The 15,450-nt window shown below is 32.5% G+C and overlaps 1 protein-coding gene across 1 annotated transcript in view; it reads left to right on the top strand.

The window, feature by feature from the left end:
• The first annotated feature begins 9,461 nt into the window (after positions 1–9,461).
• The window catches only part of LOC110033172, a 25,521-nt gene continuing 19,532 nt past the window's right edge, over positions 9,462–15,450 (top strand). The window contains exons 1-3 of the mRNA XM_020737074.1: positions 9,462–9,682; positions 9,799–9,909; positions 10,335–10,402. Coding sequence (XP_020592733.1) covers positions 9,462–9,682; positions 9,799–9,909; positions 10,335–10,402 — 400 coding nt within the window. The remainder of the gene's footprint in view (positions 9,683–9,798; positions 9,910–10,334; positions 10,403–15,450) is intronic.

Raw genomic sequence — 15,450 nt, 5'->3', positions numbered from 1 at the left:
AAGCTGTAAATTTGGATCCTCATTTGGTGTTCCCCCAAACTAATTGTTTTGTAACTTTCATATTATTGCAGGTTTAAGTTAAAATGAGTTAGCCACGACAACAACAGTTTGAATACTTAAATAAATTTCATCCACCGTTGGGTTTGCATAATCTCGTAAAGATTTTTTTAAATTATGGTGTTCATTTCACCAATTTTAATTTCAATATTATTTTGTGAAGTGCTCACCATATCTTGAAAATTAAGTAGTCTTCTTTGTTTTCAAATTTTTCTTATAGTACTTTCTAATTCAAAATCATAGGGCACTAAACATTCAAATATCAAACCATGCATACAAATATTTAAATTTAGAAAACAAAGTTACACAATAAAATAAAATTTACTTTATATTAATTTTTTTGGTTTTTAAAATATTTCAAATTTTTTAATTATTGGTTTCCTAATTTTTTTTTAATTTTGTTTTTAAAATTTTAATGAAATAAATCTACAATTCAAAAAAAAAAATTTGCAAATCAAAAAGTTTACTTTCCAAATTTAAAAAGTTTATGTTAATTTTCTCCAGCAACGACGTCAAAAACTTGACCCAATCCGCAATTACTTGTATTTCTGATCTCTAAAATATTGTCAAAAAATTGACCAAATTTATATTCAGCGGCTTGTGCCAATAAATGTAATGATATGCAAAATAAATAATAAAACTTCATACTAGAGGTACTACGCAAGTATATGTATCATTTCAAGTAATACAGAATTTTCCTTAAAAATTCCAGTATCGATCCCACGAGGATAGTTGAACTATTTAATTGACTTGCTAAACTCAAATGCAAATTCTATTTAGATTGCAGATTTAAATGAAAATGAAATGATAAAAATGGTTAAAACTAAATTAAAGTAGATAAAAAACCTTTATGTAACAACTTAATAAAAGTAATTCTAATGAGTTTGAATAATATGTAAAGATCTTTCCCCATACAATGAGATATTAATCTATGTAAGATTTGAATAAGTAAAAATATGATGATGTATTGTGACAAATAAGGGCATTCTTATTCCTTACCCCTCCCAGTGCTAGCAAAGAACATTGGCTAATTCAGCTTATATAGTAGTGTTGAGTAGATTCTGGCCTCTCACCTCCTGCTTAACCACTGTGCCCTCTCTATAGGACCTACTAGGGACCATTACGATCCAAACTCTAAGGGCCCGTTTGGGGCAGCTTAAAACTTTGACAACATTTTTGAAAATGCTGCCTTTATATTTTGTTTGCATGTTTTACTTGCGTTTGCCAAAACATCAATTTACAGTGTTCTATTATTTCTATTAGACGCGGATCGCGGGTATAGCCCCGCAATCCAGCATTTGAGCAAAGCATTTAAGCCCCAGTCCTCAAACCTGATCCGCCTAGCGCTCTGTTGAAGCTGATCCCCGTCGAAGGAAGTCAAAGGAAGTCACTGCCGAAGGAAACACTCCTACCTCTCCACTGCTCATCCTTGCCGAAGGAAGCCGCAAACAACACTCCTACCTCTCCGCTACTCATCCCTGCTGAAGGAAGCTCACCGCTGCTCATCCCTACTTAAGAAAGCCACAAGCAATGCTCCTACCTATCTGCTGCTCATTCTTGCAAAAGGAAGCTCACCGCTGCTCATCCCTACCGAAGGAAGCTCATCCCTGTCGAGGGAAGCCACAAGCAATGCTCCTACCTCTCCGCTGCTCATCCCTGCTGAAGAAAGCTCTGATTTTTTTTTGGTTGAGCAATTTACCTATGATTTTTTTTGTAATAAAATTTATTATTTACTTGAGCGATTTACCTCTAATTTTTTTGGGTCATGCTTCGTTTACAAATTTCTTTTATGAGACTACTGAAAGTAAAATTTAACTGTTAGATATGTAATTACATTGGAATTTTGTGGTATGAGTGTAAAAAAGAAAGTTTTGATGTGCGATATGTAAATCCATAAGAATTGAGTGCTATATATGTAAAAATGAAATATATGTAAAAATGAAAGCTATATATGTAAAAATGAAAGTTTTTTGGATTTTAGTATATTGAATGTGTTCCATTATATTACTGTTGTGAACAACTCTACTGTATGTGGCCAAAATGATAATTTTTCTATAAACAGCTGCAAATTAGTTATTCTCAAACTGCAGAAACCAAACAGCGTAACAATTTAATCAGTTCAGAGGCAAAATGATCATTTATCCAGAAACAGCTGCAAATCAGCTATTTTCCAAACACACAAACCAAACAGCCAGTCAGCTTATTCGAATCAGCTGCTCATCAGTAGATTATCAGGATTAGCTGCTTATCAGTAGAAGTTGGATAAGCTGCAGCTGCCCCAAACAGATCCTAAATTGAATTTGAAAAACAATCTAGTCTTCCACCCTAGAAACAACAATTATAAACACATCGAAACTTATCTCCTTATTTATTTCTACTATCTCTTAGGTGATCGCAACGGCTCTGCCCAGAATGAAGTGTGACACTCACTAGTTGGGTGAAATCATAGCCCTCTTAGGTATTTATATTTCTCAACAGATTTTAACCTCACAAGTGGCTAATTTGTAAATTAATGAAGAATCGATGAAAATGTCATCACAATTTTGTTAAAAGTAATAAATAAATCTTTAAATCATTCTCATCCCAAAAGATTAATTCCCAAGAGCAAGAAGTAAGAAAGGGAACTACTCAAAATTCATGGAGAATAAAATAAAAACACCAAATTTGTATTGAAATCCAAGTCTTAGAAACAAAAAACTTAACACAAATAAAAAGTACCTTATGTCTTCTCCCCAACACAAATTCTAGAGTCTCCTTGAAGAAATCTCTAAACTCTTAATATCACAATACAAAACACACTAAAAAACACTAATATCACAATACAAAACTTAAACACTAAAGTGGGACTTTAAATGTTGCCAAAAAAGTCCTCTATTTTGTCTAATTTATATAGATCTCTGAAAATAACCAAGGGTTACTTCAAAATTTAGTAAATTTTAATGGATGTTCTAGAAGGGAAGTTACTTGCATTGTACAACCCGTTGCTTGCGTCTGTGACACTATAGTGCCTGTTGCCCGTGTTTATGGTGCTATAGTGTCAGAGGACAGCGCTAAGGCGCCATACTGTTTTGCACGATTTTTGCTCATTTTTCCCTCATTTTCTTTGAATGTCCATTCCATGTACCTTAAACCTAAAACATACAAAACACATTCCCTTAAAGTGCGATATTACTAAAAATATGTAGAAAATGATGATAAAATATGCACTAGAAATAGGTATTTTTTAAGTTGGATCATTATTGCGCCTCCTCTCATCGTAGAGTGCTTCCATACATCAGAAAGAAAGTGCATGATTGATAACATAATTTTCCTTTTTTGTTCAATCTTTAAAATTAATCTTATAACACAAACTCATATAGTGCAGAGGACTGTGGATATTGTTGACTCTTGACTTATGAGACGACACGCCAAATTGAGCTAGCGGAGCCGCCAGAACTTCTGCTCAAACTTCGGCTAAGAGGGTATTCGTCCCACTGCCTCTTTTGATCTTAACACCCTCATCAGCTGACCCAAAGAGGGAGAATGATGGCCAAAGGGAGTCTCATGAGTCACTAGTCCACTTTATGGATGCGATCGTGGATTACTTCGCTTGAGCTATGAACCCTTAGCAGGAGGCCACTATATCAGAATTGCAAGAGGATCTGACGATCGTATATGTACACATGGACTCTCTCTATGCCCAAGTTGCAAATTTGGAGGTTCTCTAAGCTACATTTGCAGACTTGGAAGATCTTTGGGCCAAGGTTGCAGATGTGGAAGATCTGGGCCAAGTTTGTTAATGTGGAACCTATCCCGGCTGAGGTGGCAATCCTAAGGAGTGAACTAACTGAATTTTGGGTCCCCAATTTGATCTCACATGTTCATACTTAGGAGAAGAAGACAAGCAGTTATAATTTTGGTGGACGTGCGTTGCATAAGAGTTTTATGAATCAGGGTTTAGTTTTGCCAGAAGCGGCGGAAAACTCGACTATAGAATATTTCTTCTTATAAATAAAATTTCTTAATTTTTCTCATAATTTCGTCATCATTGTTTTTCTTTTGATTTCCGTGCTAATGTGAAATCTTGGCGCGGAACTTGATGTGGTGTTTTGGCATCGTTGCGTGCATGTATGCATGTATGCTTGTGCTCAAACGATGGCCCCCATCTATAAATAGGTGTAATGGGGGGAGCCTGCTTAATGCTAAATAAGGTTCTGATATATATATATATATATATATATACAAGGTCAAATGAACATTGTGGATCTGTTGCATTTTTTGCTTTGGCTATTTTTGGTTCAGTTTATCTAGTGTTTGATTTTTCAAGTACTCTCCTCATATTTTTGGCTAAGTTAGATCAACCGAGAGATGAATCCTCACTGAGTTTGAGGATAAGCTGTTGGATGAAACTTGTGTTTATGATTCAAGCATCTTTGTGGAGGAATTGGATGAGGATGTTCAAGCTGTTGGTGACTTGGGAAAAGATCTAATTTTCTACCAAGACCAATTTTGTCATGAGCTTCAACTACTCTTATATACAGAGCTCCGTTGGATTTTCAATTTCTATGGAGTGATTCCAACCCAAGTGAAGTCGAATTCAATTGTCATGATTATTTCATACGCGAACCTTTGCAGAAGGAGCATTCCTTGGTCCTACAAACTAATTTTGTACATGTTCTCCCTCCAAGTTGAGCTAGAGAGTTAAGTGGATTTTTGCATCACCCGAAAGTCTTATTTAATTGATTTGGAGAACAAGATAAAAGATTGAAAGCTTCAATTTTTCAATGGCGTCTGTAATGAGCGAGGAATCATGACCAGGGAAATATGTGATTGATATAAAAAATGTTAGACGGTTTCATCAAGGTTGAAAGTAATGGAGTAGGTTTTTCTCTATTGACAACTATCAGTGGTTCTATACATTGACCCACTGACTATAAATCGAGTGGTGAACTCAAGTGAATATGGCCAAATGACAGAAGAAATGTGGGACACTTTTGACGTGACTGAAGAAATAAATGGAGCTAGATAATGTCGCTCAGCTTTCGAAGAAAAAGATAACGAAAAGTAAGAGAGTGAGTGGTTCCCTCATGGGAGAAACAGAAGAGGGAACTGAAGAAGCCAACACAACAATGCGGCAATTTCTAGGTTTGGACTTCGTTCAACCACTTTCAAAAACTTCATTGTTATGCATAAATTTACAGAAAAATTAATACCTACCAAGAGATTACCTTCCTCAGTGATTATAAGTGGTTCCAAAGTTGATGAAACTCCTTCCTTTTTCCCATGGATACTAAAGGGTCGTCCAAGCTTCTTTCAACACAGGAGATCTCTCAAATGTCTTCAGCAGGTTTTATCACTTTGTCAGAGAGAACTGAAGCAAGCTGACAGTTGCCTCAGGTGCAGGTCGAGGGAGAGCCAACTATTTGATATCTTAGGAAAATTTGAAAGAGAACCCTGATTAGGTTGGGGTAGCTCAACACAGGAGGAAGGGAAAATCTGTCTTCTCTTACTCTTTCCTCCAAATCGATTCTCCAGCAAAAGAATGATGAAATGTTTATATGAATTCTGATCCTAGTCTTGGTCTATTGAACATTAAGATGGATTGGTTCCCCTTGAATATGGCATTGACAAGATATGCTTTTAGACTTGCTGACATTCTTTGGTGAGCAGGCTTGGTTAAGGATCTTTACGAAATCTTCCTGGTTGAATTGTACCAATCGCTCGACCATTACCAGCTCTTAGGTTATGTCTCTAGTCACCACTTAAACTCCCTCAACTTTTATATGAGAGAGAGATTTTCTAAGCCTTAGGAGTGGCTAGGAAATATCAGAAATAGATGGAGCTAGCTACCATGAGGGCAGCTAAGTCGGAGGCTGACTTGAAAGATGCGAGGGCAGAACTAAAAATATTGTCTGAATGGATTTCAGTGGTTTAAGTGGAGAATGCTGAATTGACATAGTGGATTTCTATAATGATGACAGCTAAAGTACTCCTCACCACAAAAGTCAAATACCTGGAGGTGCTCCAGATGATTGTGGTTGACGAGTTTGCTAAAGTGGGAATGATTGACCCTAAATATTATAAGCTTGGGGAATTTAAGAAGCTCTATGACGCTCCATCCACTTTTGAGCATTGTGAGGAATCAGAGCGAGGTAATAAGGTAGATGGTGGATCATCCAACACTTAACCCAAAGATCCATAGATTTGGCCACACTCTTTGTTTTTTTTAACTCAAGGTGTACATACAAAGGTTTTGTAATAGACGTTTATATGAATGAAATTGTGACATTTTGGTCATTTTTTACTTGTGGCTATGTATTCATATGTGCTAAACTCTTATAATCATACTTTGCTTCATTCATATAATTTGCCTCATCTTTTTTTTTTAACTGGAAACCAAAAACACCTCATAAGGCAATAAAATGTAAATTCAGAACTTTAGAAAAATTCTATGCTTTTGATTCACGTTTTGGGATGTCGTATGTATTTTTTTTGTAGTGACTACGTGTTGGGGTGTTTTTCGGTTATTTTTTATTGTATTACAACGAAAAGTGAAAATGATTTTGGTTAATTTGTTTGTGACCAGACGTCAGAACACTTCTTCAGTTTTCTTGTTTGCAGCTAAGTGCCAGAATACTTTTTTGGCAGACCGTCTTTGGTATAACACTACATAATCCTATGTTCTTATCAATCACAATTTGTATTTTTTATTATAATCATCATTATGATGACCAATAAGTTTTTCTTTTCTTTTTTGTGTTTTTTTTTCAGTTGAACTTTGTTTTGCATAGTGAAGGTGACCAAACTTACAAATTGGTTTTGAAATAGAAAAGTACGGCTTATACTGAAAGGAAAATTTTATAAGATGGAGGTGAAACCTGCAATGCTCTATAATGCTGAATGTTGGCCTTTAAAAGAGAAGCATAATACTAAGTTTAAGTGTTACCAAGAAGAGAATGACTAGGTAGATGAATAGCTTTACACTTAGAGACAAAATGTGAAATGAATATATTCATGATAGGGTTGTTGTAACTCCAGTGAGAGACAAAATTAGAGAAAGTCATATTGGATGGTTTGGTCACATTAAACGTTGACCATCTGATGATCTGATTAGGTGAGTAGATGTTTTAGATTTGTCTTATGTTAAGAAAGACAAAGGTTAACCTAGGAAGAGTTGAGCTTATTGTATAAAAAGTGATCTTAATTTTTTAGAACTAAATGAAAATATGACACTAAATAGGACATAATAGAGAAAAAGAATTCATGTAGCCGACCCCACGTAGGGAGATTAAGGCTATGTTGTTGTTATTATTTTGAAATACTATTATGCAAGATTTGACTTGAGACTTTTATTTCTACTTGTATTAATATGGAGCATCTTAAGGGAAATATTTTTATTAAAATAGTTTTTTAATCACCACATAAATCTGTTACATTCCATTAATAAGAACATAGATTGTGTAGAGGAATGTGATTAGTATTTTTTTATAACTTTCATATTCACATAATAACTTATCTGTTAACACTTATAAGCAATCAACTAAAAAACCTAATTTTTGGCATCTGAATGTGTGGAAGATAAGTTTTACTAAAATATCATAGAATAAATTATAGAAGTAAACAACCTGAAAGTTTCACAATTCAAGGATGGATTCATGGAGCGATTCTTTGGGTTTAATTCTCTGGTTTTCTAGATTTTGTCTTGTTTATTGATTTCTTTCCCCTCATTTATTCTTATGTTGGATTTACTTTTTGGTGATTTCTTCCTCACTTAACCAACCTTCACATTGGAAGATTCTTGCAGGCAATCATAGTTCATTTTATATTGATGCTAAGAATTACTTATTTCATATTGATTTCAAGGATAAGATGGTAGAGGGCTCATCCACTGGTCTCTTAAAGAAGGCAGCCTATAAAAATGATAAGCTAGTGTTCTTTTATCAAGAAGAGGAAACTAAGGCTTTGGCAGAGCCTTTAAGGTTTACTTTGGATGGGAAATGAACATTGGTCCACCCTAAAATGAAGGTTATTTGCAAATTTTTTGCAGATTTAAAACTTCAAGGTCACTTGAATGTCTGGCTTTTAAATGAAAAGCATCTTATGATTAGAATGGAAAAAGAAGTTGATTAAGCTTCTTTATTTTCATGGAAATTCTTTCAAATCAAAAGGGTTAACATAGAGATTTTGAAGTGGACTACGACAATTAATCCAACAGAAGAGCAACCAATTGTGCTTATCTGGTTTTGATTTCTAGGTTTGAAATTACATTTATTGAATGTGAAACTTTTGTATTCTTTAGCTGCTATCTATGGTACATCAATGAAGATAGATCATGCTACCTTAAATTTCCTTAGACCTTTTGTTTCCCATGTTACGATAGAAAGGGATGTTTCTCTACCTTGTTGTGATTCAGTTTGGATTGGAGATTTGAATTCTAGTTATTGACAAAATGTTGAAATGGAATATGTTCCTCCTTATTGTGGGAAATGTACAATGTTTGGCCATAATTTGGTTAATTCTCATATTTCTCATCCTGATTTGAAAATTCTTAAGTATGGACATAATATGAAAAGGAAATGGAAGGCAAAGAAGATGGAGGTAAAGATGAAAAGGTAGGTGAGGTGATATGTCGTGGTGCTAATGTCTTGTATAAAGAGGCTGATGTTAATTGTATGTAAATCTGTGATCCACATGTTGACATTAATGTGAAGGGAAATTTTGAGGATATTAATGTTGGAAGGATGGGTGTTTCTACTTTTTCTAATATAGATAAAATGTGTACTGATGGAGGATTACCTTTGGTGGGAGAAACAAATGATGGGATTCAAGGAGTTGATAAACTGAATAATAGTATTAATGAGATTGAAAATATTAAGATTATTGAGAATCCTCAGTTGATAGCATTGATAATTGTTTGGTTCTTACCAAAACTGAATTAGAGGATGGCTGATTCCAAAAATATTCTAGAAAAAAGAATATTAAAGAAATAAGGGAACTCAAATGTGTGAATCCGCTCAATTGTAGTTGAATGGTGAATGGAATAAGCTGGATATTAACTCTTCTTTTAGAATTACTAGAGCATCTAAATTTAATAATGCTGTTTAACTTTTTCATGTGGAATATTAGAGGTATTGCTAAATTGAATGCTTCTAATATGTTAAGAAATATCATTCGGTATTATAAAATTAAGTTTTTTGGCATTCTTGAACCACTTGTGGCTGTGTAGAATAATGAGCAATATTTAAGAATAATTGGGAAATTTAATTTGTTTACTAATTCTATAACAAAATCATGTTTCTCTGGAGAAGTTTAGTTAATGTTGACATTCTTGTGGATCATACTCATTTTCTAAATATTAAGTTTCCTTAGAAAGTTGTTCTTTTCTGGTTACTGTAATTTATGTGGGGTGTAATAGAAAGACTAGAATGGAACTTTGGAATCGGTTATGTCTTAAGCTTGGCAATGATGTCTGGTTGGTTGGAGGGGTCTTTAATTTGATCACTTCTGTTAGTGAGAACAAATGTGGAAATACTCCTAATTTGATTTTGTTGGCTGATTTCTCTGATGCACAGTTGAAGATAGATCTTTTTGTTTTGGGTTTTAACGGTTTTGCCTTTACTTTGTCTAGAGGACATGTTTTTGAAAGGTTGAATAGATTTGTGTCCAATAATCATTGGGTTAATTTTTTCCCTATTACTAAAGTGCAACATTTTGCTCTCCTTGGTTCAAGATTAGTATTAAACCTCATTTTTACCATTTCAGATATCTTAATATGTGGATTATTCACCCTTCTTTCAAACAATTTGTTTCTGATAAGTGGAAAATTGCAGTTGTTGGTAATGTTGGTTATAAATTATGGCAATTACCGAAAAGGTTGGCTCTTTACCTCAAAAAAATGGAATTAAGAGGTTTACAACGATCTTTATATTATTATTTATAATGCTTATAATGAAGTTATGATTTTAGAACTGGAGTGTAGGTAGCTTTGATACTTTACTTGAATGGCAAAATGAGTTAAATACAACTATCTCCATGGAAGAAGCACACTACAGTCAAAAAGATGTTGGTCAATAGATGATGGATGAGGACAATAATGTTGCTTATTATCATGCTTGTATTAAAAAGCGGAGGATGACAAATGTTATTAATAATATTAAGAATTCTAATGGTTGTTATTTCTTGGACAGTGATTTGATCGAAGAAGATGGGATCATATATTTTTCTTGTTTCCTTCAAATTGATGGTAAGCTGTTTGTTAAGATTGATTGTGATGTTTACAATGTGTTTCCTTGTTTCAGTAACATGGAACTTACTTTAACTTCTAAATATGAGGAAATTAAGCTTGCTCTTGAAAGCAGTGATAGTGGTAAGTCTGCTGGTTCTGATGTTTTATCTGTAGCTTTATACAAAAGTTTTTGGGAGGTGGTTAAATTGTAGTTTATTGTCGATGTTAAAGTATTTTTGAAAGCTTATGCTTCCTAAGTATTTCAAATATGCTAAAATTGTTTAATTCCTAAAAAAAAATTATTAGTTGGGAAGCCTACAAACCTATCCGTTTGAATAATGTAGTTTCTAAAATTGTTTCTAAAATTATTGTGAATATAATTCAACATCTTCTACACAATTTTATTAGTTGTAATCAGTCGAATTTTTTCATAATGAGGAATATTTGTAACAGTGCTCTTACTATTCAACTATTTCTTAACTTGGATAAAAAGGCAGAAGTGTGAATATTATTTTCAAAATGGACATTAAGAAGGCTTATGATACTATCAGGTAGGAATTCATTCTAGAGGTGCTTAATGCTTGTGGATTTAACAATGATTTTGCTGTCTCATTCACAGAACTTTGGATAATTACTATTGTTTTCTTTTGATGAATGGTAATATTTGTTGTTTCTTTAAATCCATTAAACGTATTAACCAAGGAGATCCATTATCTCCTATTTTATTCATAATTGCTTTTGCTATCTTTCAAGGTGTTTGAATGCTATATTTAATAAATATCCTAGCATGTATTATGTTCACAAAGGTAATATTGGTTTTTCTCATTTTGATTATTTTGATGATTTGATGATCTTCACTAATGCAAGAAGAAGTTCAATTAAATTGGTTTGGAAAGTATTAGATCATTTTAAAGAAGCTATTGAGCTTCTGTTTAATGTTTCCAATGTATTTTCTATTGTTCTAACACTATTTCTCCTAGCAAGTAAAATTAGATGTAGAACTTTACAAATCGTGCTAAAGGGGAACTTCCTATGCCTTATTTGGGTTGTTTGATGGAGAAAGGCAAAAAAAATATAGCATCTCTTTATGAATTTGATTTACAAAGTCAATAACAGAATTTTATCTTTAGAAAATAATTTTCTTTCATTTGGAGGAAGTGTTAGTCTTTTAAAAAGTATTCTTACTTCTCCTCTACATTATGAAAATTAATAAAGTGCCTTCTAACATTTATTAGAGGTTGGAAAAGATGTTTAATAATTCCTTTGAGCTTCTAAGGAACATAAATTCCCTGAAAAAGTTGGCATAAACTTTGTAAGCCTATCAACAACGGTGGCATGGGGTTCATGAGTTTTAATGATATGATGAAAATTAATTTCATGAAACTTTAGTTTGAATTTAGAAAGGGTAATTCTTTATGGGATTTTTTGGTGAAAGCTAATTATTGTAAGCATAATCAACCTATTTCTATTACTCATAATGATGTCTCTATCTTTTGAAAAGAGATGTTCAATGTATCTAAGGATACATAAGAGCTAATTTGTTAGAATATTGGAGATGGCAATTGTAGCTTTTGGTATGAGGACTGGTTAGGTAATGGGGCCCTTTGTGATCTTTATGGGGGTCCTTATAATTTAAAATTCTATGCAGCTAATTGTTAGCTTGACGATTAGTGGAATGTTGGTACTTTGCTAAATAACGTTAAGTGGGCTGATGCCCATTTTATTGCTAAAATACCCATCAATAGTGGTAAAGCTGATGTCTTGAAAATTAATGGTGCTTTGGGGGATTATATTTCTAAATTTTTTGCTACTTCTTTCCAGAATCTTCAAGGGTTAACTTGAATTGGACTTGGAATTTGTTGGTTAAAACTTCTCAATCCTTTTTTATTTAGAGAATTGATCACTTTATTATCCATACTAATGATATTTTGAAGTCGAAGGGTTTGAGGATTCCTTCATGTTATTTAATATGCAAGAATCATGAGTCTATCAATCAACTCATTATGAATTGTAGCGTCTCGACTGATATTTGGAATCATATCTATGCTTTATTTGATAGATGTTTTATTACAAGGCTGATCAGAACTGTTTTTGATCTTATGGATGACTATAAAGGGTATTGAGTTGGCTTCTATGATGATATTCCTACTATTGGTTTTTGGTTTACATGGTTGACTAGAAGTAATTTAAAACATCTTGATATTATGGTTAATAGCTCCAATACTTTTATGATGATTATGAGACTTTGTTAAAAAAGTGAAATATGAGAATATTAAGAAATCTATTAACATAAAATTGTTAGAGGTTTATTTTAATTTAATGCACCTTTTATTGAAAGGCTGATTCCTGATTTTAATTTAAATTATTGGATTAAACCTGTTATGTCCTTTATCAAAAATAACATTGATGGGAGATAGAAATTTGATGTTTCTGGTGTTGGAGGTGTTTGCAGGGATTGTTTTGGGAATTGCTTAGCTTGTTTTGTGGCACTGTTCCGATTTCTCCACTTGTTGTTGAGGTTGATGTAGTTGTTTGTGCTCTTATTTTAACTAAAAATTTCCTTTAGAAGTAAATGCATTTGGAGATAGAATCTTTAATGTTGTTGAACTTTTGATCTTGTAAAAAAAATACTGATCCCCGATACTGCTTATATGCAACAATATAAGACTGTCTCTGATTATATTTTCACTTATATTTTCTTAATTTGCAATAGAGTCAAAACTTATTCCTGAAGGACTTGATCCTAAAGAAAGAATTTAACTTTTTGATTTATATATATATATATATTGGGACACTACACAAGTATACGTGTCGTTATCATTTAATATATGACTTTTTGATTAAAACCTAAATATGGAGCCCACAGGGAAATTATGCAATATGCTCTATTGAATAACAAACTTTCTATTTTAAAAAAACAATTACTTAAACTAGAGATGTATTTGCAGTAATTAAAATTCAAATATTTTTGGTACTTTTGATATTGTGAAAAAATAGTAACAATTTAAAAAGATAACTTGAGTTTATGTAAAAGAAAAGAACTGAATTTGAAAATATCTTTCTCCTTATCATGAATCAGTAATAAGCATAGTAATTCCGTTGTGGAAGTATGCAAAATTTGTTGTGCCAAATAGGAGCAATTATATTCTTTACCCTTACTAGAGATGCTATAAAGAACATTGACTAATTTAAAGTTTGAAAAGTTCTGAAGACCGGCTAGGCAGGGAAGATACCAGCTCTCACTCTAGAGTTCCCTTGATTCACTCCACTTGGGGGCTAACATCTCGTATCAGAACCTAAAACAATAAACCAAGTTGGGGGCTTTAACCTGTCATTTTAAATTCCTCTAACTCTACACCCTTCAATGATTATTTCCCTATTTTTTTGCACTAAATCATATGAATTACATTCTAACTCATACAACCTCATGTGATTCTTTCCAATTGTTGACTGAGACAATACCAGCCCGGTTCTTAGATGTTCTCACAATAAATTTTAACATCTATATGAGCTAGATCAAGAAGTAAATGAAGTGCATTGAATTGAATCATCACAACTTTTTTCAACATTAAAGATTAATACTCTCCACAACTTCCATCCCACATATTAATTATTTATCATTTTAAGGAGAAAGATAAAGAAAACTACTCAGAATCCATGGAGAAAACAAAACCACACTTTAGTTTAAAAGTAGAAATCATTGTCAAACCAACAAAAAGTTTTGATTAAAACCAAAAGTAGTTTAAAAAAAGATCAAAACTTATCTCAAATTCTCCACCAAACTCTTGACGTTCCTTTGCATCATTTCTCTTTTACAACACTATGAACTCTCAAAATAAAACTAAAAACAAAAAGAAAAAGTAAATTTTGTGGTGCCTGAATCTCTCCACAATATTTTCCATGAACTTCTGAGGACTCCAGCACTGTCTGCCTCTTCAAGAACCCACTTAAAATGTAAAAACTTCCTTCTTTTATAAATCTCCAAGAGGTGCCTTGATAACTCTTCAAAATGTGTCCAAATTTGATGTATTCTCTAAGGGATACCTCCTTACACAAGTCTTTTAATAATATTTTTGTTCTTAGTGGCCATAACCACCCTCTTTAGCCAATAGGTGTCTTAAATACCTCTTCAAAATTTGGCCAAATGAAGAAAACCGCCAAATAACTGCCTCTGGCACTTAAGCACGGGGCCTGTGGCACTTAGGCGTGGCCTTCTCTTTGTCACTGGCGCTTAAGCATTGGATCTGGTGCTTAGGTGCCAAAACACTTTCGAACAATTTTCAACTCTTTGCTCCAAATTTGATCCTTTTTCTCCCCTTCTAGCACTTTTCACCTTTTTTAGTTATACCTGAAAGAAAAACACATAAATATCTTCCATTAGAGCACAATATCTCAAAAATAGGTATAAAAATGTGTCTAAAAATACTATATATTTTAGGTGTTTCAAAATCCCTCAAACTTAAAATGTTACTTGTCCTGAAGTGACACTTCAATCTTTAAAAACTAAATAAGTATGATATGTATATGAGTTTCTTTAGAAGTTACTAAAATTTAGTAGTCGAAAAATTTAGTAGTCTAATTTAGAAAAAATATTCAGTAAATGAACCCAACTTAAAGTTTTAGAAATTTTTAATATTAAGAAATATAAAAATATGAGTTTTTATCTAATGTAGAAATATTGTAGATTTTCCAAATTTAGAATTTAGTTCTTTTATTATCTCTACTCAAACAATTTTACTTACTATATTATATTTTTAAGCTTAAGATTTTCTGAAGTCTTACACTTTAAAAAGTTCAAATGTGGAACCAATTTTTGATTAGACGCTAATCCTCAAGCTTCTCCTACCTTATTTTCTTCTTTTTTTTTTCTATTTCTTTTCTTTTACTTTTCCTTTTTTTTCTTCTTTCTTTCTTTTTTCTTTTTTTTCTTTTTCAGGCAAGGATTACCATATCTGGATAGGTCTTTAATGGTTTTGAGTTCCACTTCTCATTTCCTAAAGCAATGTCTTGATATAAGTCTTTTACTTAAAAATACAATAATAGTTTTGAAAATTATTTTAATAAAAGAAAATTAAGTATTAAATATAAAAGTCCAAATTTTCAAAATTTTCAAAAATAAAATTTTTCTTAGTAAAGATAGTTACCTATATTTATCATTTTCTATACTAAAAATTTTTAACTTAAAGTTT

Source organism: Phalaenopsis equestris, unplaced genomic scaffold (assembly GCF_001263595.1).
Source record: "Phalaenopsis equestris unplaced genomic scaffold, ASM126359v1 Scaffold001107, whole genome shotgun sequence".
NCBI lineage: Eukaryota > Viridiplantae > Streptophyta > Magnoliopsida > Asparagales > Orchidaceae > Phalaenopsis > Phalaenopsis equestris.
Note: the sequence above shows the minus strand (reverse complement) of the source record. Positions and strands in the feature narration are given on the sequence as shown.